The following is a 26,736-nucleotide window of genomic DNA, read 5'->3' as shown; positions in this document are numbered from 1 at the left end:
TGGGTGACCAGCCTGACCCACAGTGTGACCATGTCAGAGTGGGGGTCTTTGGTGCCTCCTGGACAATGGCTGAGTCAGGACATGTGCCCCTGTCATCCCTGCTTTCCCTTAAGTCTCTGCTTTGTTTTATGGCTGGTCCCTCCTTCTGCTGATAGGGGATCTGAGCTCAGGTAGTCTGGTGACTGGAGGGAGGCAGGACAGCTCCACACACACCTGACTCCAGCCCCTGCAATGAGGGGAAGGCAAAAAATGTTTCCAAAAGTGTATGTGGGGCTTTTTCCCCTGTATTCCATCCATTCTTAACTGCTGAGCATCTGCAGCCAGCCACCCCCCCTCTAGATGAGACAAAAACAAAAACTAGACAGTCACTTGTCTGTAGATGCCACATGTTTATTAATCCATTCTAAAAAAAGGAATACAGCATTTTTATCTCGCTGTAGTACAGAATAAATAAAGCCATAAAAATAAAAACATGTGGTTAGGTATTTTTGGACTGGTTGTACAAAGAGCTATATCTGCAAATAGAAAAATATAAGAACCCTTGTTAATTCATGGCTCAGTGGTTATCAGAGAGGGATGAACCTGGAAAAAGACTGGGAGACCTTCTCTTGAGTTTGACTGCTTATCCAATGCTACTAACAACCCAGCAAGACACAGCCATGGGAGGAGGAAAGACAACGCATGCAGAGCACCCAATAAATCCTGGTTTACTCCTCCATGAAAATCACAATTTGACATTCCTGGTGGATATAAGGAAAACCTTCCCCCCATAAAGCCAGCCAAGCAGAGGACCAGGCTACCCACAGAGGTGCTGTAGTCACCACCTTCCAACTCCTGTATGCAAGAGGAGGCCCTTCAGAGGAGCCCATCAGGAACTGTGCCCAAGGTACACGGGTGCCTGGCAGCTCACAGAAGACACATGTGAAGTCATTGGTGCTTCCTCTGCTGAAGTGTGAGATTTTAAAAGGTAAAAAAAAGACCCCACTGGATTGTTGGGAGGAGGGGAACTGCTGTGTCTTGGCAAACAGCTGACCTTGGTACAAAGGGGCTGAGGTTTAGCTTGTTCTCTGGCTTATGTTTTGTGGGGGAAAAAAAAAAGGCAATTAATTTCTGTCCTACTCCTCCCAACTTCCCAGAGAGGTGTCAAGTCTGCTTTAAACTCCTGCTGCTGAGCCAAACCATTCTGCATTGGTGGCCAACAACTGACACAAAGGTGAGCTGTGAAGGTGGAATTTGTAGCTGTGCTTGCAGGGCACCTTTCACTGCCACATTGGGCTGAACAGGGTCCATGTGAGTGGGCAGCAGGAACAGGGGAAAACTTCTCTCATTAGAAACTGGTCAGGCAGAGATGTGCAGCACCTCTGTCCCCGAGGGAACTGAAACAAGGGAAGTTCCTAATTGCAGGCACAGAGGTACCACACCTGAACCACCCTGCCTTCCCTGCTGGCCCCAGAGCTGCTCAGCTGAGTCACCTGCAGCAACAGGATCTGACTGGAGTCCATCTGGCAGTCACAGAGAACCCTGGCTCACGACACTGAGGTTCGAGCAAAGCCATTTCCCACCTCTTTCCAGGTTCTGGTTTACATGGACACAGTGGTGCAGAAAACAAAAGGTTCAGCTTTGGTCACTGATGGAAAGCCCGTTCCGGGCGGTCACATTAGTTCAACGGCCTCATGTTCCCCGTTCTCCTGCTGTACCATACAGCCCACTTTGTTGTTGAAGAGACGAGACAGGCTCCCCTTCTGCGAGCTCCTGCCCTGGACAGACCTCTCCTTCTTCAAACGCCGCTTATTTCTCTTGCAGATTCCCCGGATGTCCCAGATCCTTAGCGTGCCGTCGTGGGAAGCTGTGTAGAGCAGCTCATTGTGGACCTGGAACAACAGGGTCACACTTAACACCAAACCGTACGGCTCGGAATCGGCACCATCAAACCGTCACAAATCAGAGCAAACACAGCTTGATCCCAACACTTAAGGCCTGAGCTCCTGGCAAGAGCCAGTATAAATTATCACAAAAGCTGCTGAAGTGGGGTGAGACATTACCAAGTCAGGGCCCATTTCTCAGCCACTTCACAGAGCCATAAAATATAAACAGCAAGAGTTATTTATAACCCAGACCCACTAGAAAAGCAATGGGGAGCTAAACTCGATGTCAGAGTGGGATGTAGCTGGGAATTTCTGTGCTGATTTTGATGTTGAGCTTAAGGAGGCACCAAAATCAGCATCAGTGAGCAGTGCGGTGCTCAGGAAGGCCTTCCCTCCTGCTTCCCTTCTTCCTTTGCAGTAAGTTACAGTTACAATTCCTCCTTCAAACTCCATTGTTCTTCCAAACCTGCAGTAATTTGACCTTGATTCCCTCCTGTGGTTTTATTTCCTTCATGATCCATCAGCCTGTCCACCACAGGTGTGCTCTCAGTCACCAGAGGTGGGTCATGACAGCAAGCACCCCACTGGCACTTTGGCTTATATGAAGCATCACCCAACCACAGCCCCCTCACCCCTCATAATACACTTAAGATCATATCAAGGTCACCACTTCTCACTCCTCTCTCTTACCAGGATTTTTTACCCTGTACAAGTTGGAAATTAAGTTACAAAATAAAATACAAAGCCAGGCTTTTTCAATACTTAGGGCTGCCCAGAGGGATTCTATCAGATACCACCCAAATGCACCCAGGTCACCGTCTGCCACACAACCAGTTGCTCGGTACCCAAGAGTTTGCAATTTGGAGGATGATGGTACAATATTATTCTGGCTGAATAAGGCACAAACTTCTTTTCCTCCTAGAGCACTGCAAACACTTATCATTAGTGTCTTGTGATGGAAAGGGTCTCACGAGGCTGGAGTCTGTTCCGTGCCCCACACACAGCATCACTTACATCCGTCTCATTTTTTGTGGCTCCTTGTTTAACCTGACCTGAAAAAACCCCAGTCACAGACACAGGGCTGTCCCTGGGGACTCGTTCCGTGGTTTCACTTATCCTTGTTATTAACAAGCTTTCCCAAAATTACATACGGAATATTCAAGACTTACCCTAGAACAACATCCAGTCCAAGACACACAGGCCCGCCAGCCACACACCAATTCCCACAAAACAAACCAGGAGGCAGTCAGAAGGGAGAAATCGCACAAAGAAACCCCTTCCTGACCTGGATACAGTTGATGATGAACTTGTGTCCTCGGAAGATCTTCTGCAGGACTCCGCTCTTGGAATTGAAAGCTCTTGCACAGGCATCACCACTTCCTGTGAACACTGCAACGCAACCACACAGCCCAGCACGGCCAGGATGTGAGCAGCAACGCCAGCTCAGCTCGTGCAAGTTCAAAAACACACCTAAAACATGCTCACAAAGGAGCATGACATACCATTTCTGGGTTTCATTCTTTCCTCAGATCAGATAAAGCAGTTCAGATCATTTTTATTTTGCTGACCCCAGCCTGCTTGTTTTCAGTTGTGTTTCTCAAAACACTGAACTGTCTTAAGCCTGAAGTTCCTACACACACCAGCATTTCACTCCAAACACGCTTCGTGTATCTATTTCTGCTCCTCTCTTCCACCTTTATTTCCCTGCCTAAACACGCCTCAGTAATCCTAAGCAGGTAATTTATCTCAAGTTTGGCTGTAAGGATTTCCACTAAACCTTCCATTTGTTTTACCACAGTTATTTACAGGTTTACATTCAATGCTACAGTATCTCCATCACCTCTGCTGCTCCAAGAGGGGCAGGGCAGGGGTAAGTATATTAAGCATGACCATGAATTTTGGCTGTTCATCAGGTTTCCTTAGAGTATCTTAACTAGATGTACAAAGAAAGACTTCTCAGCACTTCAGGATCTTCACATCAGATCCCAAGAATTGCTGCATCCAGCAACTGTAAGGCAGTGCTGAATATTTAGATTTTGTATTTAGTAATATGCACAAAAGGGAGTCCATTTGTGTGCTTTAAAGGTCACAAACTCCCTTTACAAATACTCACTTTCCTTCAGTTAACCCAAACTCCTCAAGTTTATTTAGATATAAATATTTCAGAGCTGCAAAAAGCAATATATTCACTGCTCCCTGCATTTCGTGTCTTTGCAAAGGCCAGTAGCATGGAAAGATTTTCACAAAACCAAAGTGCCCGAAACCCACAGATTCCTTATCTTTTGGGGATGTCAGGACTGAATCTAACAAAGAGAGGTGAACAAATTATCACAGCAGTAAATTCAGGACTCTGATGAGATTAGAGAACAGACTACACACTGCCATCAGCCTTCCCACTTCAAATGGAACAGCAGGAAGCTGGGTACCTCCTGGCTACACCTCCAAGAAACATCTGGATCTGGAAAACCAATGTCATTTTATATGGGCCACTATGAATTCAGTCGCCAACACAATCCCAAAAAACCACGGAGTCCCCTTCTGCAAACGAGTAACAACGAAGTAAAGCACAGTACAGGTACCCACTTTTTACCCAGTGAAAGGAAATCACTGAATTCTGTTACACACACGCAGAGGAACCAATTAAGAGCTGTTTTCCCTATGCAGCTGTCAGTTTACCTCAGCTATTGCTATCAGGATCTTTTGCTTTTGACACCCTTTTATGTCTTTTGAACTGTCACGCTAGATTTGGGAAGTCTCTTTGCACCTCTGACTTTCAAAGAGGATCTGTTGATCTATCCCAGATTTAGCATTTAAAGATATATATACCACCTGTGAAATAAACAACAAAAAAAATTTAATTTTAGTTTTTTACTTAAATTTCATAGACCACTGGGAGGGAGAACAGTTTTTAAACGTTTCCCTTGGAGTTTTTGCAACATGAAAAGATATAAACCCCATTAAATTTTAAAGGACTGTGCACCCACTGTAAGGGAGAAATAATCAACATATCATTAAGTAAATTAGATTGAAAACCAGCTGCAATGTTCACCATCCTATTGATTATACAAGTAGGCTGAGGAAAGCCACTGGAAACACTTTTGGAGGATTTAAATTTTAGTTCTCAGATCTGTCTGGACCCTCTGTACACTATAAAGCCTTCTTGAAAACACACAGTAATGCAAGCAACAATAGTATATAAATTAATTTTTAAGGGGAAATTTCCTCTTCCAAGAATTTAAATGCACCTAACGCATTCAGACAAGCTCATAATATTTTTCCAGGGCATTTTTTCTACCCTTCAAGTGGTACCCTTAATTCTCCCTGTTTGACACTTTTAGTACCTTTGCGTTTGATTTAAAACGAGATCTTAAATAACTCTTTGAACACTTCTGTCACACTATCGGGATGTTCTTCACTGGTCTGACTAAATGCAGCAATATTGTCTTAAAATATTTTAAGGAAAAAAAAAGTGTTATGAAAGACTAATGTGTGTGTGTGGCAGGGCCAGGGTGGTAGGATTAGGATAAGGGAAAGAGAGAAAGCTGCAGAGTTGATGGGGCTGGCATCAAATAATGAAACTTTTGTTTGAGCCTAAACTTTCTTTATTCTTTAGAGTGTGGTCAAGTCTATACTGGTTGTGTGAAAAGCAGGACCAAGACCGGAAAAAATGCAGCTCTGGAGGTCTCATTAATGAAGGAGACAGTGTCTCCATCTCCCACCCAGACATGGATACTCTTCACTGGATCAGGCCAACATCAGCTCAGCACAGTTATCTCACCTTTGGCTAGTCTTGATTAATTCAGTGTTTTGGTTTGTGTCTTTATAGTTAAAAGGGGGAAAATACACACACACACACACACAAAATCATTAATATTTTTTCTACCAGTGTTCACCCTGGATTACAGTTTCTCGTTCATTTCCCTTGCTCGCTGCCTGCATCTTGGACCAGTAATAACTTCAGGGGGCAACTTAGGTTCAGACCCTTTCCCCTTCCATTTCAGCCTTTTAGCCAACAGCATAAGCTGAAATCAGCAGAAATTACAACCTGCAGGTAGGGGTGAATGGGGTAGTTCTGAAATGTAGGTGAGGAGAGTGGAAATAACCATACATCACAATTAACTATTTTAATGGAGAAAAGTAGTACTGTGGGTCTCATGCTGAAAGGAGGGCCAAAAAAAAGGTTCCCTGACTGAAATAAAATTCCACCTCTGGGCTTGGTAACATGTAAGTTTCCAAACATAATTTAGAAATCAGTTCAGTTACTGGGTTATAAATGTAGTCAGCCAGCCATGGCAAGCGTGGTGCTAGACAAGTGCAGGTACAACTCTCTGCTAACGTGCACCATCTTGCATCTGTCAGCCAGTTATCACCATCACACTGACGATCTGCCAAAAGAGAGATCGGGGCCCAGATAGCAACCATTCATTCACTGTTGTATGTTCACTTCATAGCTGAAGTAGAGAAACCAAGATCAGCCAAGTGTTTAGAATGTCTGGATTAGCTTAAGACAGCCATGGCCATCCCTAAAGGAGAGAAGTTCTTGTTCAGGAAGCAGAGGAAGGCACCTCAGGTCTAACAACAGTGGCAGGATAAGACCAGGATGACACAGAGAGCTTCACTGATAAGAACAGAGGTGCTGTCATGCAACCCAAAACCAGAAATGGAGAGGTGACGTGCAGAAGGAAAGCCAGCACAGAGAAGGATTTAAAGAGGGAGGTTTGATGGTCAGAATAAACTGTTATGTCAGCAATAGACACTTATGTACAGAAACCATTATCAGCAGGAGGACTGAAAGCAGTGGAGCTGAGAACATGAGTGAGGCAAGCACTGCTTGGCTGCTGCAGAAAGGTGGTTTGGGGAACAAATACATGAACCACGACAGGTAAGAGGAAAAGAACTTGTGGAAAAAGAGATGGTCAGAGTCTGAACAGGAAGCCCAACTGTTAGAAAGAAGCAGCGAGCATCTGAGATTCTGGTTTAGGACAGTCCATTGTACCTACAAGGCAGCAGAGGCAGGCACAGGGCTGTGCCTCCAGCAGCAGCACTTGCTGTCCCCGAGCACACAGAAGAAGCAGGTGACAGACCTGTGAGGTTAAACCATGGCTACACCAACAACCCCCAGACAGCTCAGAATTTGAGCCACTTCTCTAAGAAACTGCCTCTTCATTTTCGAGAAGAGAGAGGTGGAAAATGGGGGGAACGTCTAAGCTTCCCACATGGAGTAGTGCAGCAAAGTCTGATACTGAACATAAACATGCTGGGGTTGAAAAAAAAAAAAGTGACAATTTCACAGGCCTTCAGAATTATTCTCCATTAACAACCTTCAGTCAAAGACAAACACCGAAAAGGAGACAGGGGGTTTGCTGAACAGAGGAAAGGCAACTTACAGATCCCAGCGTGGTATTTCAAAGTGCTAACGCTGTGTTTGTGAGCCTTGTACGTTTGGATTCGCTCCCCAGTGTCAACTAACCAGCACTTCACTGTCCTGTCCGCGCTCCCCGAGTACAAGTGGCGGTTCACCAGCTGAAGGGAAGAGAAGAAGACATCAGCAATTGTCCCTCAGGCAGGTTCCTGAGAGAACTGCACTGAAGTGACTCATCCAAAGTCGGTTTCCAACTCAACAGCAACAGCTGCACCTTGAAACAGAGGGATGGTGAGCAAACCATTGTGTTCTCCACAACTGCATCTCCCATTGACTTCTGGGCCTTAAAAACAGCTCCCAGCTTTCAGAAGACAAAAACTTTGCCCATCTGCTGGAGCAAGCAGGCAGGATGCCAGAGAGCTTAACAATGCTAACCCTGCTTCCATAATTAGATATGTTATTACAGCCTTAAAAAAAACCCAGTAGTGTAGCTTCTGCAAAGCATATTTGACAGGAACTCTTATCAGATTGTAAGTTTTAATTACAACAGAAATTTCAGAACAATTTTGAGTAAAAAAAAAAAAAACGGTAAATTAAAAAATCCTACATACATAAACCAGGGTTTATATTTAGTATGATCACTCTGCACAAGGTTAGCATTTGGAAACGCTAACTCTTCCTTGAAGCTGTTTTGTATCTGCATTTCCACAAGCCTTTTTAGATTGTGTTATTGGATGATTAAATAATTAACCACCCTTTACACAGGTTTTTAAACATCTTCAATCAGATTGTCTTCTGCTGCATGTTTGAAGTAATTCTGCCTATAAATCCCGAAGAAGAATGGTGCCTCATTCCACCAGTCATCCTGTGCCCTGTGAGAACTCACTGGTGGGGAGGGTGGGTTTTATTCCACGACAGAGAATGACGAAAGGAAGGGCTGCAGTTGCAAAACTGAGACAGAGAGAAAATAAATGACCTGTGCAAGACTATAAAACCAACCATTACACAGTAAACAAACTGCATAAAGCCTGGAAGCTCAGCAAGGAAAAACTCCACAGTGCAGAGAAAAATCTGGCATTCTCTGTCTATCTAATGAAATCAAACTGAGGGTTTTCACAGCCACTGTTATGTAGAGCTCTGACTGCACACTCCTCCAAGCCTCATGGACTTGCAGCAAACTCTGTATCAAAGGGATGGAGAGACAGCAGGGAGAACCCTGACCTGTTCCCCCTCCAAGAAACGGAGTTTGCATGAGGAGTAACGATACCTCGTTTGTCCCCCAGACACACAGATCAGAAGGTTCAAATGACCAGCAGTGCACTGGCCCCTGACGCTCCTCAGGTATCTGCAGGAAACCAAGTGCACAACAAATGACAAATCCACTTGTCCTGGGCCTTGCTCTTAGGGCACTTCTAAGGGTCTGGTTATTCTGCCACCTCAGAAAATTATAAACCTTCAGTCCCCCCTCTTCGCGTGCTCTGTATCTGTAAGGCTGGAATGTTTTTCACCCTCTTCCATCTCCACTCCCAACCCAAAAAGGAATGACCCCATTCCCGAAAGGCATCATAAGTGAGCTCTGTACAGAACAACACTGTGCTGTTACAACACGAAACAAAAGGTATTTTAAGATACAAAGCACTACAGTGATGGGACTGTGCTAACCCATGTACGAAACGCATGCAGGCAGAGCAAGAGCTGGTCACAGCTCCCACCAGCCCAGCCAGAGCAGGGAATGCCACACTTCACTTCCTACCAGCAGAACCTGGCCCACGGAACAGAATTCATAGCTAAACACCAGGAGCCTGTAAAGCACAACCCTCTGTTAAGGGCCAGCAGTACTTTGAAATGTCATTTACGATTACTTTTGAGCTGTTTTAACAGCAGCAATAATGTCGTGTCCCAGTGAGGAAAGGGAGCGAGTGGCCAGCAGCACTCACAAAAACCAAGAGCCACTCAGTTAGCCTGAGGAAGGTAACCTGATTTTTAAATTCCAAGCTCAGCCTGAATGGGCATGAAGAGATTTTCATGCTGCACCTGCTAAATGGAAGAGGATGCTTGGATTTGAGATCCTGCTGTGTGGTTCTTGGCCAAATCTTTGGTGTGTGTTTTTTTTTTTTTTTGGACATCTTGCTAGCAGCAGCAACCCACCCACTGAACATGGGAAAACACTAAATTACTAAATTATAACTTCCTGCAGGTAAATGCCACTCTGCATTAACAGTACATTAGGTTATGCTGCTTTGTTTCTACATTTAAGTGGGTGTGTGAATGCCAAAGTGAAACAAAAGAGCTGCAACTTGTCTAGGTTTGCTGATTTGCTAGATATAAAAATGCATCAAATGATGTGGGGTTACTTAGATAATTTATAGCACCAGAATTGTAAGAGCCTTAGAATCATAAAATGGTTTGGAAGGCACCTAAAAGATCACCTAGTTTCAACCCTCATTCCATGGGCAGGGACACCTCCCACTAGACCAGGTTGCTCAGAGACCCATCCAACCTGGCCTTGAACACTTCCAGGGATGGAAATGGGCAACCTGTGCCAGTGCCTCACCACTTTCATAGGAAAGAATTTCTTCCTAATATCTAAACTAAACCTACTTTCTTTTAGTTTAAAACCATTCCCCCTTGTCCCACCACTCCATGCCCTTGTAAGAAGCCCCTCTCCAGCTCTCTTGAAGCCCCTTTAGGCACTGGAAGGTGCTATGAGGTCTCCCCAGAGCCTCCTCTTCTCCAGGCTGAACAACCCCAATTCTCTCTGCTTGTTTTCGTAGCAGAGATGCTCCAGCCCTCTGAGCATCTTCACAGCCTTCTCTGGAATCCCTCCAACAGGTCCACATCCTTCCCATGTTGGAGACCCCAGAGCTGGAGGCAGCACTGCAGGGGGGGTAGAGCAGAGTAGAGCAGAGCAGAGGGGGAGAATCCCCTCCTTGACCTGCTGCCCACGCTGCTGTTGATGCAACACAAGCCATGGTTGGCTTTCTGATGCCCAGCCAGAGATTTGGTGAGATGGTCAGCACACCAACCATCTTCAATACATTTAAAGCCTCTGTGCTACCCAGGCTGCCCCATTATACACATCTGTGCACCTTCCTCCCCCTCACCAGCTCAAGCAGGTGAGCACAGCAGCAAAGGATCCTCAGCCTTGTATGGAAACAGGAATATTAACAGGTTAAACAATCTACCACATGCCACAGACTGAGCCTGCAGCATAGCCAACAGCAAAACCCAGCACAGGCTCTGACTGTCACACAGCCTCTCATTTCCAGGGTATTTTTATAAAACAGAGCACGAAATGGCTATTAGTGGAGAAAGCCATCAAGAGCTATCAGCTCAGGCTGAAGCTGCAAATCTGATCTGCCTTAAGTGATGTGATAGGCATAATCTCATCTAAATTGGTGCAGATCTGTGCAGCTAAGATAGACCTTTACAGTCACTGCAGTCTGGGGCATAATTCGTCTCACCCTGAAGCACATTTCAAACAGACCACACCTAAAACTTGCTATTTCTTTCCCTCAACAAGCTTGGATGGACTGAATATTGCTCCACAAGCTTGGATGGACTGAATATTTGCAGCAGTTTAAGACAATTTTTACCAGCAGGAATGCCAAAAATAGCTGCAAAGGAGCTGTTTAACAAGTATTTCAACCTTATAGAAATGGACTTTGCCATCCTTATTAACCTTTGCTATAAGAAACAATTTAATCCTCAGCCAAGGAGAGGCAATTGGCTCTCCAGAGAGATTTGGGCACATCCTCTTTCTGAAGGTCACTTGCACTCAGTCTTGATCCCAGGAACTTCAGGGTAAGTTCCTCTCAGCAACCACGTGTCCCACCACCAGCTTGTTCTCCTCTTGGGAGTCAGTGCTCCTACAGTCTGCCAGCTGGGTCTCCTATCTACAGCCACTTCTAAGCTAAAAATCACCAACTTGGACCTATCTCAAGTTACAACTATGTAAGCTTCGGCCGAGTTAAGACTTTCAGGATCCCATTCAAACCACATTCATTTTAACGAGCAAACAAACTCCCTGTGGGCAAGAAACTGTTTTGTTTTTTTTTCTCCTGAGAATCCATCTAGAAAGAGCTCTCTGGTCTGGCTGTTAGAGAACATTTTTCAGCCTTTTTTTGCTGCAGTGCAAAGCATGTTTAGCTTCTACAGGTGTTGTACACATTCACATTCCTCTAACTCACATCTTCATCCTCTGATGCAACAAAGACAGATTACAAAAACTGTGTGCGCTTAATTTAACTGATGTGGCAAGAAAACATTTCTTGTCCCCGTGATCACAACAGTTAAGCACATAAAGGGAGTCCAGGCAGTGGCTTTGTTCAAAGCATTCTTTTCTTCTAGTCAGCTTCAAAAGGCAACTGAAGGGAATGGTCCAAACAAAGGATCTTTTGCGGGGAAAACCAGAAGCAAGCCCTTGCCCACTCATGTTCATGTTCTTCAAAAAGAAGTTTCCTTGCAAGAATGTTTGCTGTAGGATCCAAGCTAAATTCCAAGCTGGATCCTTTCTCTCTGCCAGCTTTCGGCAGCACAATTTTGATAAATACTCAGAGAAAGAACAATCAGCGAAGGACAAAGCAATCCTTGTAAACAGTTTGCAAAGCTACTTCCGAGGCATTTAGGAAAACATACACAAGTAAATATTTAAATCAGGGTTATTCAGCCTTTTGCAGGCAGTCACATTAATGAAAATGGGTGTTTGATTATTAATTCCAAGTACTGGTCTTTAGCCAGGCCTGAAATTTTTAAGTGGAAGGAGGAGCATGAGCTGTGATTACACTCAGCCCACCCTTGCTTTTCCCCATCACTTCCTATAAAATTTCATTATTGGCTCTTATATGAAGAGGGAGCGCTCAGAACAGCTGCTGTACTTCGTCTGCCAAGCGATCAATGCACTGCAGGAGGAAGAGAGCAAAGAGTCCTGGCTGCTCCACCATGAGCTACCTTGCCTGACTGTGAAAATCAAGCAATCAGTGCTGCCAAAGCACCTACCATGGACACAGTCCCCACTGTAGATAGGTTTTGCCAGGAGACTTTCTCTCTTGGTCCAATTTAAATAGTGTAAGGAAGAGAAGAGTGGCATTAGAACAAGCTGGTACCTGCAGCAGAGCTCCTTTGCCAGCAGAACACCCACAGTAGGTTTGGTTGGTAACTCACCTTCAACAGACTGACCCCAGCTGGGACAGCAGGACCAGCCCTGGGGGACATGAACAGCTCACCCTCTTCACTCCCCTGTCCAGAACCATCAAGGCCAGGGGAAAAGGGAAAGCCTAAAGCTCACCAATGCTCTTCTGTTCTGCCACGCTAGATTAGAGTTGTTCCCAGGCTCCTCTAACTTACACTAGCTGGCAACAACACCTAAAGGATCTCAGGGCATCTGGGGAACACTCAAAACCCGAACATGCCTGTGGCATCAGCCCTCTGCTTTTCACAGTCCAGCTCTGCAGGAAACAAGGTGGATAACATGGGTGTGCTTTATGGCCGTCCACCCAGAAAACTCCTTCTAGAAGCTCCAGGAATTCCCTTTCACTGCTACAGCAACACTATTGGTATTTACTGGAAAGTAGTGGGAGAGGACTGGAAGAGGCTGGAGCTAATTTGCAGCAGTTCAGAACATCCCAGGGCATTCCCGTTAATAACAGCTTTCTAAAGTTGGGGGAAATATGGTCTCAATATCCAAATTTTTCCTGATCTGTGTCCAGGACGAAAGATCATACTGAGCATTTCTCAAACTTTTCGAAAGGTCACCCTCCCTTAGGGATCTTTATTTGAATAAATAAAATGAAAATAAGTCTTTATTTTTCTTTCCCTTTATTTTCCCCATACAAGCATTATACCACCCAGAGAATAGATAAATGCCTCTAATTCCTGGTACCAACTCAGCTCCTCCAGGACAGGGGAGTGAAAATCTGCTGTAATTAGCAGTTCACTTCTGCCCTGAAGAAAATTAATTGCTGTCAACAATTAAAACTGTCTGCTGACTATTGTGAGCAACTCACAACTACCTCCAAGTCCTTCCTGACCTGGAGTTTGAAAAATACCATCCCAACTCACTGCCACAGATTACAACCCTGTCACTAAGAAGCCCAGGGCAAAAAAGGCTCCAAAAGCTTTTTGAGAAGAAATCAAAAATTTAAAAAAAAAAATAAAATAAACACCTCTTTTCAGGAAGTTTCCTTTCTGTTGTAACATCTTTGTATGGATTCTGGTGATTGACCCCTTTCTGAAAGAATGAAAATACCATGTGGGCTGTGCTGAGAGGCTGCCAAGTGGAACAGAAGGGACAGTGTTGAACCCAGCTAGGCAGAGGGAGGAATTAGGAAAGATCAACAACCTAAAGCTATTCAACAGCAGTACAGTGACTGCTTAAGCTGGGATAAGTTTGAGAGGCCTGGACACTAAATGCTCTCTGTGGGGGCCTATATGTACCTCAGCTGGACTCTCCCAGCCTCATACACCAGCTGGTGATGAGAGAAGTGAGGGGCTACCAGTTACTCACAGCTAGAAGAGGATTTGGCCAGGACTGTTGCCAACACAGTCTTGGCAGCAGCAGTCTTGTGTACTCTGAATTGTTCAGGTTTTCCAAATAGATGTATTGGTTTTGCTTTTCTTCTCCCCTACAAGAAGTTCTGTTTGTTTAAAACCATTGTTTAATTCTGTGCTCACAAGCAGAGAAGCATTGCTCATTCCTGAGCATTCAAAGAGCATAATTGAATTTCCCAGGCTTCTGGGAGAGGGTCAAGCCAGTTTTGTGTAACAATTTTAGCAAGAACCCAATTAAATTAAAGCAAGCTCTGTTGTTGCCAATCTGTGCCTTGGAGAAGGGCTACAATTAAACAACAAAACATAGCGTGACGCTAAGAACAGCAACGGATTTACTTCAGCATCCTCAAAATACATTACCACAATATCATAAAAACAAGCTTTAACACTGAGAATTTACCCAAGCAAGACAAACATTACTCCAGGGCAACATGACTGTGCGTGGGTTTTTCTTTTTTCCCTTTCTAAAACTGAAGAAAACCAGAATTCCTTCGGTACTCTCAGGTTTTTACTCTGTTAGTGTCAGCTGTGACTACCTTCTCTAGAAACAAAGGCAACATTTACTAAACAGCTATTAAAATTACATCCTGTAGCCTCTGTAAAGGAAAAACACTTACGGACAACAAACACAAACAAGGAGAGCAGCAAAGAAAAACTACTGACATTAACTTCAGTCAGACACACACATTTATAAACATTTAGGCTGACCTGAAACTAAGTTACAGACCATCATATACTCTCTTTAAACACACTGTGAGCGTTTTCTGGTGGATAATGAGTGCACAGGGTAAGTGCTTGTGGGATAGTTCCCATTTTGCCTTATCTGCCTAACCTTCTGCTCCTCCCTGCATCATTAACAAATCTGGCAGCATTCACCAGAAAAATACTGCAAACAGAAAAACAGAGCACGGTTTTTCAGAACACGTTACATTTCTTCCCCTCTTTCCTTCATCATTTCCTGATTTCTCTTCCCCACGCTCTACTTCTCTTTCCCATTTTCCTTGCCCGTTTTCTTGTCTTGGCCACCTCTTTCTCCCTTTCTTTTCTCAGATTATATCTGTGTGGTTTTTAATGTAGGATTTCTTTCAGCTTTATGCTTTCCCATTATCTTTTGCCCACAACTTCGTGTTGGGGTTTGGGTTGTGTTTTTTTTAAGTTACCTGTCTTATTCTGAATTTTTCTCCCCTCCTCTTTTTAAGTTATCTGACGCTGTCACTGTTTACTTGCTCAGGTGATTTTCTTCAGAGTCTACTGGTGATCCTGTCTACACAATCCTACTCAGATGAATGTTGCACCCAGAAAACCTACTCATGAGTTCCAAGACCTAGGAAGATTTAAATAGATACTGAGCTAGAAGTTTAGACCAGGACAGCCACTAGAAGCCAAGAGGTCAGAAAGTGTTTTAGGAAAGAGGATTTGTCTCAAGATCAGAGAGCACTACTATTTTGTTATAACATGAATATTTAATTTACCATTTATAACCTGCCTTGGAAGAGCTTCTTTATGAACGAAAAGACAACGGAGACCCACACGAGTTAAGGCATGGACACCCCTTTCCAAAGGCTCTTGAGGAGAGCTCTTACCTCTAGGCAGATTACTGATCCTTGGTGCTCTTTGAACACTTTGAGCTGCTCACCAGTGACAATATTCCAGGTGCGGATGGTGTAATCCGTGCTGCCGGAGAACAGCTCCCTGTTTGGTGCGTCAAGTATAAGGCACAGGACGGCCCCGGTGTGTCCCAGCAGGGTCTGGTAGCAGCGCCCGCTGGACACCCACCAGACCTTCACAGTGCAGTCGGTGCTCCCTGTCACCAGCAGGTCTCTGCTCACCCTCTCCTCCTCCTCTTCCTCCTCCTCTTCCTCGAGAACATCCCTGGAGGAGTAGTGAGCTAGAGTCAGGACACAGTTCCGATGGCCCCGGAATTCCTGGATTTGTTTCTCCTTGTCCACGCTCCAGCAGCGGGCCGTCCTGTCGTAGGAGCCACTGAACAGATAGTCTTTGGCAACCAGGATCCTGCAAAAAAGCATGGGTTTTGTGCATGAACAGCATTGTTCTTTTTATATAACCATCTTCTGTCACATTTTCAACGCCAAGCACCCTGAAGCATGAAACAGCAGCATGAACACAACATATATAACCCCAATTCAGTGTTTTTAGAAACTGAACACTCCTCTGTTTCTACTTTTAAAAACCCTTATTCAGGTATATATATTGCTACTTATATTTTTACACTATAGCATTGTAACTCTGGGCATTTGTGTTTTGTTAAAATGCCTCCCAGCAGGGATCATGAACTTTCATAAGTTACATCTACTAGCTACAAGTTTTATGTGTTGTTTTGTTTCATTATTTTTTTTTTAAGTAACTCATTCTTGGCAATTATTCTTCAGTCTTTTTTTATTAAAAAAAAATTATTTATCAACGGACCTATGACAATAGCTTGGAATTAAAAACAGAAAAAACCAAAACACTAAAAAAAACATTCCAGGAACCTGAACTGCAATTGTCGGTGTGCAAAGATAACCATCTTTCCATCATCAAATAAAGAGAGTGCAAGAAAAAAAAATATACACCTAATTTCACTTAGCTCAGGATCTCAAAAAAGGTAAAGAAAGAGTATCCCATTCATTACATAACTGAAGAGCAAATCAGAGATTACAGCTCAGGAATTCAACTTGCTGGGCCTCCAAAACGATAAGTTGTAGCAGCACAAGCGTATAATAACAGAAAAATCTCTAAAGTTCATATTTCCAAACAAGAGATATGGAACATCCACAACCTGCCTTCTTTGTCAGCTGAGTTTGGTCCTCTGGAACCTTTCAAACAGGCATCAAAGTCATATGAATAGGGAACACATTTCCCATTTGCTGATTCAAGAAAAAATCAGGCCAGTGCCAAAACACAGAGCCAGCCTTCCTAACTATTTACAGAATCTTGCTACACATCGTATGTGTTTTGAGTTTAGCAAGGAACAAAAAAACCCACACACCCACCAGAAAAGAAATGTTAAAAAAATACCAATCTTTGACTGCTCTATTTGCCATTAATTAAATCCAGTCCAACTATTAAGAGGCACTTTAAAAAGACAGGCCAATCAGCCACCCACAATTAATTTAATAGTTTAATATTAAACTTCATTTGCACAAACAGCAAGAAAAGGAAAAGCCCTGACTTCACCCCTCTTGCCAACACAAAGACATGACACGATGTTTTTAAAGTCTATTTATCAGAAGCATCTGTTATCAATTGGATAATTCCTTCTGGAATTTCATTCCTAGCCCTGGACTCAACCCCCCTGCTGTGTTTGCCTTTCATTTCTCCCCTGTCTGCTGTCTATGGCTGTGTCAGCACCGTTGTTAGGAAAAGTAATCACTGCAGCACAGGACAGGGGTAGCACGAACCCAAAGGTTTGCACAACCCGTTTTATTAGAGAAGTCACGGAGAACGGCAGTGAAATGACAGTACTGACGTGGTAACAGATTACAGGGACACGAGGGGAGAGCTCCAGGGAGCCAACCTGTTCACAATCGACGTGTGACCTCGGTAAATGGCCAGGCACTGCCCCGTCACCACATCCCACTTGCGAATGGTGTGATCTGCGCTGCACGTGAAGGCAGCCTCGTTTTCCAAGTGGCAAAAGGTGATGTAGCTTTCATGTCCTGGGAACAACAGAGGAAATAAGTTTGATCACTCTGCATGCAAGCAGGACTGACTAGCGGAGCCCTTCGCCTCGACTAAAAACAAAATAAAACAAACAAAGGAATGAAACTCTGGTTTTGGGTGCACCATCATGTTTCTCACATTTGAGGATTTCTACAAAACACAGAAATTTCATGCAACAGCAGAAAAATTCACGGATATCAGGATTAAGTGAAAGAGTAAAACAGTACAGTTCCACCAATCAGGTAAATCCAGCAGCATTATAGAAACATTATGGGCTAAACTCATATCAATATAATAAAACTCAGACTAATTAAGTTTAAAACCAATAAAAAATTGACTTTTTTTTAAATAAAAAAATGCTTTTGCTTCCTTCTTGTGAAATAAGGTGGGAAAAAGGCTGCATTTCAACACAGCCCATTGGTTTTCAGGATACAAACAGCCGTAAATTAAAGCACAGAACTCTGAAAAAAGGAAGCAACATGAGACTTACCAGCAAGTTTAGTTTCATTGTCCAGGCAGAATGAAATGCAAACAAAAAAACATATCTGGTAAATAGTCAGCCAAGACTTTCCCCATCATGACTTACAACATGAATAAACCCCAAACTTTACAAAATATCAGTACACCTTTAAGGACATGATACAGAAAGGCAGAATAAGAGCACAATTGTTTATACAATATTCTGAGTACACTGGGATTCTGCAGTTAAAATAAAAACAGACACAACCACTGCTCAAAAGTTGTCATGCTGACAAACAGGGTAATGCCAGCAAAGAGGAATTAATATTACAACCTCAAGCTTTTGTTGTTGCCTAACAAGACGTGTCATTTTTCTATTGTAACATTAAACGCACCATATTTAAAAATCACCTTAGGATTCAAGTTCCAGCTTCACCCAAGAACTCTTGTGTGAAATTGCTGTCACCTGTCTAATCACTGTGCTGGGATCACCTTGCACTCTTCTGTTTTAACATGGAAGCTTTCAGGATCAGAACGGCTTCCTCTTAAGTCACTATCACAAGAGTGATAGTTATGGTTGAAGCTGGTGGGCCCTACTGTGATTTAAATACTATTCTTTGAGGAAAAAAAGAAAAAAAAATCTAATAAGGACAAATGTGCTTAAAGAGAGACAGATGGACAAAGGTAGTAGAAAAACAGAATGATATTGTAAAATAAAGAGATGGTAAAAAATGCTGAGGGAAAGCAGACTGCCCAGTAAAACAGTTTCACTGACTGTGAAAAGCAGATTTCACTGCAACTCCTGTAGTTCAAAAGCCTTGTTGTAGTTCAAAAGCAAACCAGAATCCACGTTACAAACATATGGCTGGTTTCCTCTACAGCAAATTCATCAGATGCCAAAAATTAAACAGATCACCAGGGCTATAAGCAAAACTATACTCATAGTTGTGAAACTTTTTGCAAAGCAGCCTAAATGGGACAGGGTTCAACTGCTGGATTTTTTTTTCTCACAGACTCATGTAATCCAGCTCTAAGATCAAAAAAGCATCTTGGTTCCTGCACCAAAGTCTGCCAGTCAGATTTTAACTCAGCAATACTCGACCCACACAGAGGATGCCAAAACCCCGTGTGGCAGACAGGGTCTGGTGCTGGTCTGGCCAAGAGCAGCCACCACACATGGCTGCTGGTCGTGCTGTGGTGGAGCTTGAAACTGTGTGACAGACACAGGTTTATCAGTAATTACAGCTTGTAAAATGCAAATTTACACATCAACTGTGTGTGTGCACAAATATAAAATACATACAATTATCTGATTCAAATGACAGTTCACAAACCACCCAGCCAACCTTCTTTAGAGTTTACCCCAAACACTGGCAGCACATAGGCCAGATTCCATAATAATGAACATTATCCAATACATTTCTCTTTCTAGTTAAAAGCTAATTAGTGGTTTAAAAGGATTTCTAAGCCTAAATCAAATACAGCGAGTTTTCCAGAAACTGGAACTATGGCAGGATGTGGGGAAAAAAAAGACAATACTCCATAGTGAAAAACAAGGAAGCAAGCAAACAAACAAGAAAATCACAGCAATGTGATTTCTTCTTTTGAAGGAAAAAAAAATATCAGAAATTTCAAACTTAACAGCTTTATTTTTTTCTGTACTAAAAGAACATGAGTGAGAACACCAACAGCTTCAGTCCATATCTGACTATACTTTCCACAGAGTTTTTCTTTTCTTTTTAATTGTTGACATGCTAGTCTAAGGGCAATAAACTTTGTTTAAAATGTGAAAAACAAAAATTTCAGTTGAAAAAGAAACCCAGCAATTAACATTTCTGTGTGTCAAATTCGGAGGGGGGGTGGAAAATCTATTTAATAAGGTTTCTTTCCAGACTTCTGGGTCAAGAGGTTCTAAATAAGAACTGTCTGGAAAATGAGATGATTAAAAGGACAAAAAGAAAAAAAAAAAAAGAGAGGATAACAAAACGTCAGTATTTCTTCAGGGTGTAAAACAGAGCTCCCAAGAAAGAGACAAAACTTAAATGACTGCTACATTCCACACCCTGAGATAAAAGGATCCGTGCCTTCAGTAGCGCTGGTAACCTGTTTGGAGTTGAGAGCTTCTCCTTAAATGTTACTGTAGCAAATACACACACCCACACCCCCAAAACCCCACAAAACAAAACGAGCATGATTTTGGCTGCCCGGCAGGCTGCAGGCACTGAAAGCGACCAGGACGCGCTGTGTGGCCTTGTGACACGCTTCAGGCTCGGATCGCGGGGTTAAGAAGGGAAGCTCCCGTACCTTGGAAGTGCCCGTGGCACTGGCTGTCCGCGGTGCTCCAGAGCCGAGCGGTGCCGTCCTCGCTGCCCGTGAGCAGCCGCTGCCCGTCGGGGCTCAGGCTCAGCCAGTTGATGCCCCCTTGGTGATCCGTGCAGACCTTCACGGCCGAGCCGCTGTTCCCCATCCCGGCGCTCCCGGCGCTGGAAGAGCCCGCGGGGTGGGATCACGGGCGCTCCGCAGCCCCGGGACCTTCAGCCGTGTCCCACCGACCGACTTCTGCCATCACCTCAACTCCCACACATCAGCAGGGTGGTCGGGACTCCTGCACAGGGACACAAAGGGGGAATGGTGGAGTAAGTCAAATCATTACATCTCCCAGTGGATGCATCTCTTCCTCGGGGTGTGCTGAAGCCATTGAGAGCCTTTTTCCCCGCAGGATCCGAAGCAGACAGGCTGGGGTACCCTCCATGGGATGGGATACCCTCTCCATGGGCACCGAGGCACGTCCAGCCCCCCGTGGGGGGATCGATGGCGGGCGGTACCGCTACCTGGTGGCCCCGCCGAGGCTGCTGCTTCTCCAGCGATCTCAGGGGCTGACTCGGGGCACGCTCGGGCGGCCCCCCCAGCGCCCCAGGGCTGCCGCCATCCCTCCCGCACGGCCCCCCGGCCCCGGCACTCACCGCCCCGGACGCGGCGATCCCGCACTCGCCCTGCGGGGAGGGGGAACCTCCTCCGGCCGGGGCGCCGGAGCCGCCGCCGGGCCGAGCGCGGGGTCCCCCCACCGGCACGGCCCCCGCCCCGCGGGGAGGCGGGCAGGGCTCCCGCCGTGCCCCCTCAGCCCACCCCGGGGCGGGCCCTCACCCCCCGCCCCGGCCCTGCCTCCCGCTCCACGTTCCAGCCGCCTCCCCCCGGGGCCCGCGCTGCCTCCTCCTCGGTGCTGCCGCGTCCCCCTCACCCGGCGGTGCCCGGCAGCGCTGCCCCTCCGGGACGGCCTCCCCCCGCACCGACCCCCCTTCCCGGGGGAAGCGGCATCTCCGCCCCGCCGGGGCCGCTCCTGCCGCGGTTCGGTCACGGGGGGAGCGGAGGGGGCGGGAGGGTCTGTCCCGGCTGGGGTCCCACTGACAGCCGCGCCACGGCCGGAGGGGTCCCGCAGCATTCCCCCCCATCGCCGGCGGAGCCCCCGGGCTGGTCCCGGGGGAGGCATCGCTTCCTGCCGCGCGTTCGCTCCCCCGGGCTCCGGCCCCCCTGCCCCGGGGGGCACCGCGGGCATCGCGGTTCCCTCCGCGGCCGGTGACTCCCAGGAGGACGCTGAGTCTTGTGCTGGGGGCTGGAGTGAGGAAAACCATCGCCTCCTTTTGTTCCTACTCTCGCCCCTCTCCCTGGGCGAGCTCCGCCACGTTTCTCCACGGGAGCCCCGAGCCCCCTCTCTCGCTCTGCCCCTACCCCGAAGCTTTTGCGGCTGTTTCTTGTTAACGCGTCCAATCTATGGGCAGGGCTGCTGCGGGGCTTTGTGCTGCCCCAAACTGCCTGCCCGAGGGCTCCAACAGCTACTCCAAAGCGGGCTCCGCTGCCTCGGGACTGATTGGAAACATGGGCTGGTTCACTGTCTAATTAAAGGCACAAATGATAAATGCACCAGGCAAACTGAAGGCAGCAGCAAGGTCCGGCGTGGATCCCTCTCCGAAGAAATGGGGGAGCTGCAGCTAATTTGCTGCTAAAAACATGCCAGCGTTGTAGGATAAATCACAAACCCCAGTTCTCCTGGCTCACACCCCGCTGGATCAGAAAAGCACCTTTTTGTGTCAGGGCCCCAGCCTCCAAAGGAGCCTGTTGGCTCCATAGTCGGGGTTCACCAGGCACTGAGAGGGATTTAGCAGGACACCAGCCCTGCTCTGGCACGATGCCCCTCAGCGCAGAAACACGCGTGTTAAACGGACGCCGCACGGGATGTGTTATTTTGCACAGCGCGTTCTGGCAGAGGCCAAACAGGGCTAATATGTCACACCCAATGCAAACACGAGGTGATCCCGACCCGGCTGCCAGTTGTAGCCATGCAGCCGTGGAGGAGCTCGCAAGACGGAGCTGCAGATTCGGGTTTTGCGAGGGCCAGGTCGAGCCCTGTGTGGCTCATCGTCCCCAGCCAGCTCTTTTCTGAAGACAGGCACTTCCACACAACCCTTGTGCCTTCGAGAAATTGACGAGAAGTTTTGGTGAGAGTGCTGTGTTTCTTCCCTCTGAAAATCACATTATCCGTGAAAAGATATTTTTTTGGACATGGAGGCCTGGGAATCGGCTGCTCTCAGGGAGTGTCCCTCACCATCTGCTCGTACATCTGTCAAATACACTCACAAAACCCTTGCCCAGAGTCCTTGATCGGGAAACTGTAGGATAGATTAGCACTCCTTTTTATTTTCCTGTGCTGCTATGATTTGAATGCAAGGGGAAAAAATCAGATGGAAGGGATATTTTGTTAGTTTTGAGGCAGGTCTGCACATTTTAAACACGCACAGTTTAAATCTCAAGGGGAGGCTGAGCTAGAGGGGAAACCCTTGGCTACAGATCAGCCGTGTATCAGCTGTGGGAGCAGAGGGTGTGCTAGTCCTCCCCCCACACACCCCCTTCTTAAAGCCTTTTCAAGGTTTTTTATTATTATTTCTATTTAATATTTCCCTCCTATGGTGACTAATGAAAACATCTGAGCTTTTGAATATTTTCATGAATATTTATTCATTTTCTTGAGGTTTTTTTAATTCTTTTTTCTATTCGTTTTATCTGCCTGCATTTTAGATAAGTTTTCTTTATTGCATTTGTGTTCTTGTGGGTTCTTTTTCAGTTGTGGGACAATGAAGAAAGTAAAAGGAAGTTATCTGCTGTTTGACTTTTGCTCCTCAGGGCCCAAATCCTGTAATGAATCCTCCTTCATCCAGACACCCAAGGATGTGCAAGTGTGAAACTCAGGGTTGCTGGTATGCATTTCACTTGCCATTCTCCAACAATTTTCTATTAGCTGTGTAGATAACTAGAGATATGTACATGCACAGATGCATGAGCTGCCCCTGTAACATCTAGATAATTATAAAACCTTAAGAAGGCTTCTAGATGTCTAGGGCTGGATCTGCAGTACACAATGTGCAGGATCCAGTGGCAATTGCTAAGTCTGGAGTGAAGTTTAAACTCTTTTGGCAGTCAGCAGAAGTCAACGAAGGATGTAGAGTTCAGATGAGCTACACAGGAAGGGGAGAGAGATGCCTCTGTCCTTCACCACAGACCATGCCAACACTAGGAGGCTCCCACTTCTCTCCAATTAAGTAGAACAAATTGAGACTTTATCTTTAAAAGATACCTTCATTCCACCAGAGGTTGAACCTGTTCTCATATCCCTGATCCAGAGACAACACAGTGCAGGGAGATTCTTTAATTCCTCCCCACAAGACAGTAATGGTCAGGTGCAAAAGCCTCTATGAGCAACTTAATCCCAAATTATCTGGTTTTTGACTCACCTGACAGACCTTCAGACACGCAGCATAGGCTCCCAGGCCTGAGAGAATACTAAGTCAGCCTTTACATCACCATCTGCACTGATACAAATGCTGAAGAACATTTCCCTCGAAAATGTCTCAGTAATGATGCAAATGCTTCCAATAATTTTATTGATGTTGTTTGTGGAGGAAGGAACTCGGGCAGCTCCTCCACGTTCGCCTCCCCCTCCTGGGGCCTTGGGTATCTGGATGGATTGCAATGGTCTTTGATGGACAACAAAGGCTCTTTGTTCTGTCAAAGAAGCAGAGCCAGAGAGCTCGACCAAAAACAAAAGAATAAAGTGTGCAGCAATGCAAATTATCTTTCTTAGGGAATTAACCCCTTCCACCATCCCAGCCCCTCCGCATTCCCTACAGAAGGGCCTTTCCAGCTGCCAGCGTCTGTTCACTTTCATCCTGTAGCTCTGCTTCGGGCTGTCAAGCTCAATCACTGTCAAAATTGCTGATAATTAAGTATTACCTCTTTCTTCACCTCAGAAAATTGAAAAAGCCAACTAACTCTCTTAAAATTACTGTAAAGGGCCTGGAAGATCAATAGTGGCATGGACATCCAGCCTTGGTTGGGGTTTTTTTGATTCAACCACATCATTATAGCCGATGAGAACTGTTAGACTCAAAAGCATGTTACAATACTGTCTCCAGAGCCAAGGTCCCTCACTGAGCAAACCTAACAAAATTTCACTGGTAAGGTTAAATTTGATTTTAAAATCACTCCCAGTCACACTGGTACCACATAAATAAAATCTAACCTTGAATAGATTTAAATGTATCTTCTACTGGTTTGATTTAATTCAAAAAATGGTCACCATCTAAGTGGCTTCACTTGCATTGAGAGTTGGCATTGTTGAAGGCAAATTAAGTTCACATGGGTTTAATTATCAAAACGCAACCACATGTAGCCTTAGTTTGAAGTGAGAGTGGAGGAGCAGAAATGTTTGAAAGCAAGGGTTTGCTTGATCCACCACTGGGAGCAGAACTGGAGAAGCACATGTGCAGGTACAGAGACAGCTGTATTGCTGGCAATTGTACAAGGAAATACCGAAATCTGTTTTGGGAGGTGTGTAGACCCTCCTCATCTGCCTTACCTTGGAGTTTCACGCGTTGTCCTGGGGTCATCCAAAAGCTCTGGGCAGCACTGCACACCATCTCAAGTTATCCTTTCAGACTGCAAACCCAAGCTGCACTACTGAACTCAGCATTGCAGCTCCTTCCGACCCCTCTGCAACTGGCCTCTTTTACAGGCAATGCACTTCTTCCTTCCCTCATTTACAGGTGAATCCTTTGCAGCTTAACATGCCCTGGAGTGCTCATAAGTCTAGTTTAGGTACAAACATTTAGCAAAATTCCCCTTAAGGATGAAAGATTGTAGGAAAATGCCACTCACACTAGATTTTCCTGCAATTATATGTAACATTCTTTTGGTTTTCAATCAGATCTGAAGCAGTATTTCCAAAACAGCTATTTCTGAAAAGACTTGGTTTTCTGATTTTCCTACACTGCTGTAACAATAATACCCACCTGCAAAACCCATCCACATCTCTGCTGTCCACTGCTGCTTCACCTGCGTGGATGGACTGCTCCTGATCAATATTAGGAGTCTGAAAGCCTGGGATCTGGAAAACCAACTGGTTTCCAATAACCTAATGAATGGATAGGTGATGGTAATGTTGCTGGGTGATATAAATGGGGTCTTAGTAGCTAACCCAATGTCAGTCCCTGGTAGCAATGGGAATTTAGCTGAGCACTTGGAGTAGGAGGGAGAGGATTGCATTAACTTTTTGCTGTGATGAAGCGATGGCTTAAAAGCACTGCTAAGAAGGCATCTTATCTCTCTGGCTTTGAAAGCAGATGCAATTTCCTAGAAATTTTGAAGCTGTGACATGCCAGGAAGTGTAAGATCTCACTGCAGCTGTTCCAGAGATCACTGTAAATAGGTTTCCTCCCCCATAGTCTGGAGATGACAAGGCAGCTCCATCATGTCACGGCATAGTGGGAACTTTACTGCGTAATTCAAAATCACAAATATTTACAAAATTACAAAATAATAGTCAAAAGCTCATTTTACCCTGTTCCCTGTTTCGATGGGAGCCCTGCTGTTTCTTCCAGACGGTAAGTTGGCCTCTTGCCCAGACCATATATCTCTTATGACAGGCTCCTTAAGGACCAAATCTAAATGGAAGCCAAAAGAAATATGTCTTACTAAGTGACACAAGGGTAACTCTCTGGGTCTGATTCTGAGCCTGTTTTAACTGCTTTTGCATGGACACAACTCTGCTGGCTTCAACTGCATTAATCCAGATTTGTCCTGATGCAAGCAGAGAGCCCCAGTGCCTTTGACATTGGTACAAAAACAAATTTCTAAAAATGCTGAAGTTGCAGCCAGTGACCCATGCAGCATTTTAACAATTGCATTCACATCTGGCCTCTGGAAGATTTCTCAGTTGTTTTTCTGCCTCATTGTTAGCAGAGCCAAATCACTGTATTACCTTGGGTAAGGGTGAAGCATTCACAATCTCTCACACCTCATTGCTGCTAAGAGAGTTGCAGGAACAACTGATACCAAACCCACTGACCAAAACAGAATAATCTCTTGACTGAGCCTTGTACTAGGCTTCCAGGGCCAGACTGCCCCTGCTCCTGACACAGCTACCACAAGAAACTGCACACCATTTCCAGGAGTCTGAGAAAGGCAGGTGTAGGTGGTGGTGGAAGTAAATGGTACCATCCCGAGGGATGTCAGAGCTTTTGCCCTCCTCTGTGCCTCTGTCAGAGCTGTTTTTCATCATTTTCTCCACCAAATACTGCAGCAATCCTTGGTGAAGAGGACACCAGGGTGAACATTCAGCCCACCATAAGGAATACAAGCACCTCTGAAGCTTGAACTGCTCAAATGTAGTATCTCAAGTTGGATTCATGGAGAAAATATTCCCATGATGCACCTATTCTTTTCTTCTTTTTGGCACTTCATGTTATTTATAAGGTGCATTTCTCATGCACCTCACTAGATATGTGGCTC

At 45.3% G+C, this 26,736-nt stretch overlaps 1 protein-coding gene across 2 annotated transcripts; it reads right to left on the bottom strand.

Annotated features, from left to right (window-relative positions):
* Window positions 1-369: 369 nt before the first annotated feature.
* On the bottom strand, window positions 370-21,743 carry WDR86 (WD repeat domain 86). 2 transcript variants are annotated; one of them, XM_050311604.1, is made up of 7 exons: window positions 21,625-21,743; window positions 20,203-20,503; window positions 17,294-17,435; window positions 15,360-15,789; window positions 7,253-7,388; window positions 3,151-3,254; window positions 370-1,871 (listed from the first exon to the last, which is right to left on the bottom strand). In XM_050311604.1, the coding sequence occupies exons 2-7, from the start codon at window positions 20,363-20,365 to the stop codon at window positions 1,653-1,655; spliced, it is 1,194 nt and encodes a 397-aa protein (XP_050167561.1). In that variant the 5' UTR covers window positions 20,366-20,503; window positions 21,625-21,743; the 3' UTR covers window positions 370-1,652. The 2 variants fall into 2 exon arrangements, with proteins under 2 accessions (XP_050167561.1, XP_050167552.1); XM_050311595.1 differs by lacking the exon at window positions 21,625-21,743 and adding an exon at window positions 20,862-20,979.
* Between the last annotated feature and the right edge of the window lie 4,993 nt (window positions 21,744-26,736).

The sequence above is a fragment of the Myiozetetes cayanensis genome, unplaced genomic scaffold (assembly GCF_022539395.1).
Source record: "Myiozetetes cayanensis isolate MyiCay16 unplaced genomic scaffold, myiCay2020 scf1, whole genome shotgun sequence".
NCBI lineage: Eukaryota > Metazoa > Chordata > Aves > Passeriformes > Tyrannidae > Myiozetetes > Myiozetetes cayanensis.
This window is presented reverse-complemented; position numbering and strand designations above follow the sequence as displayed.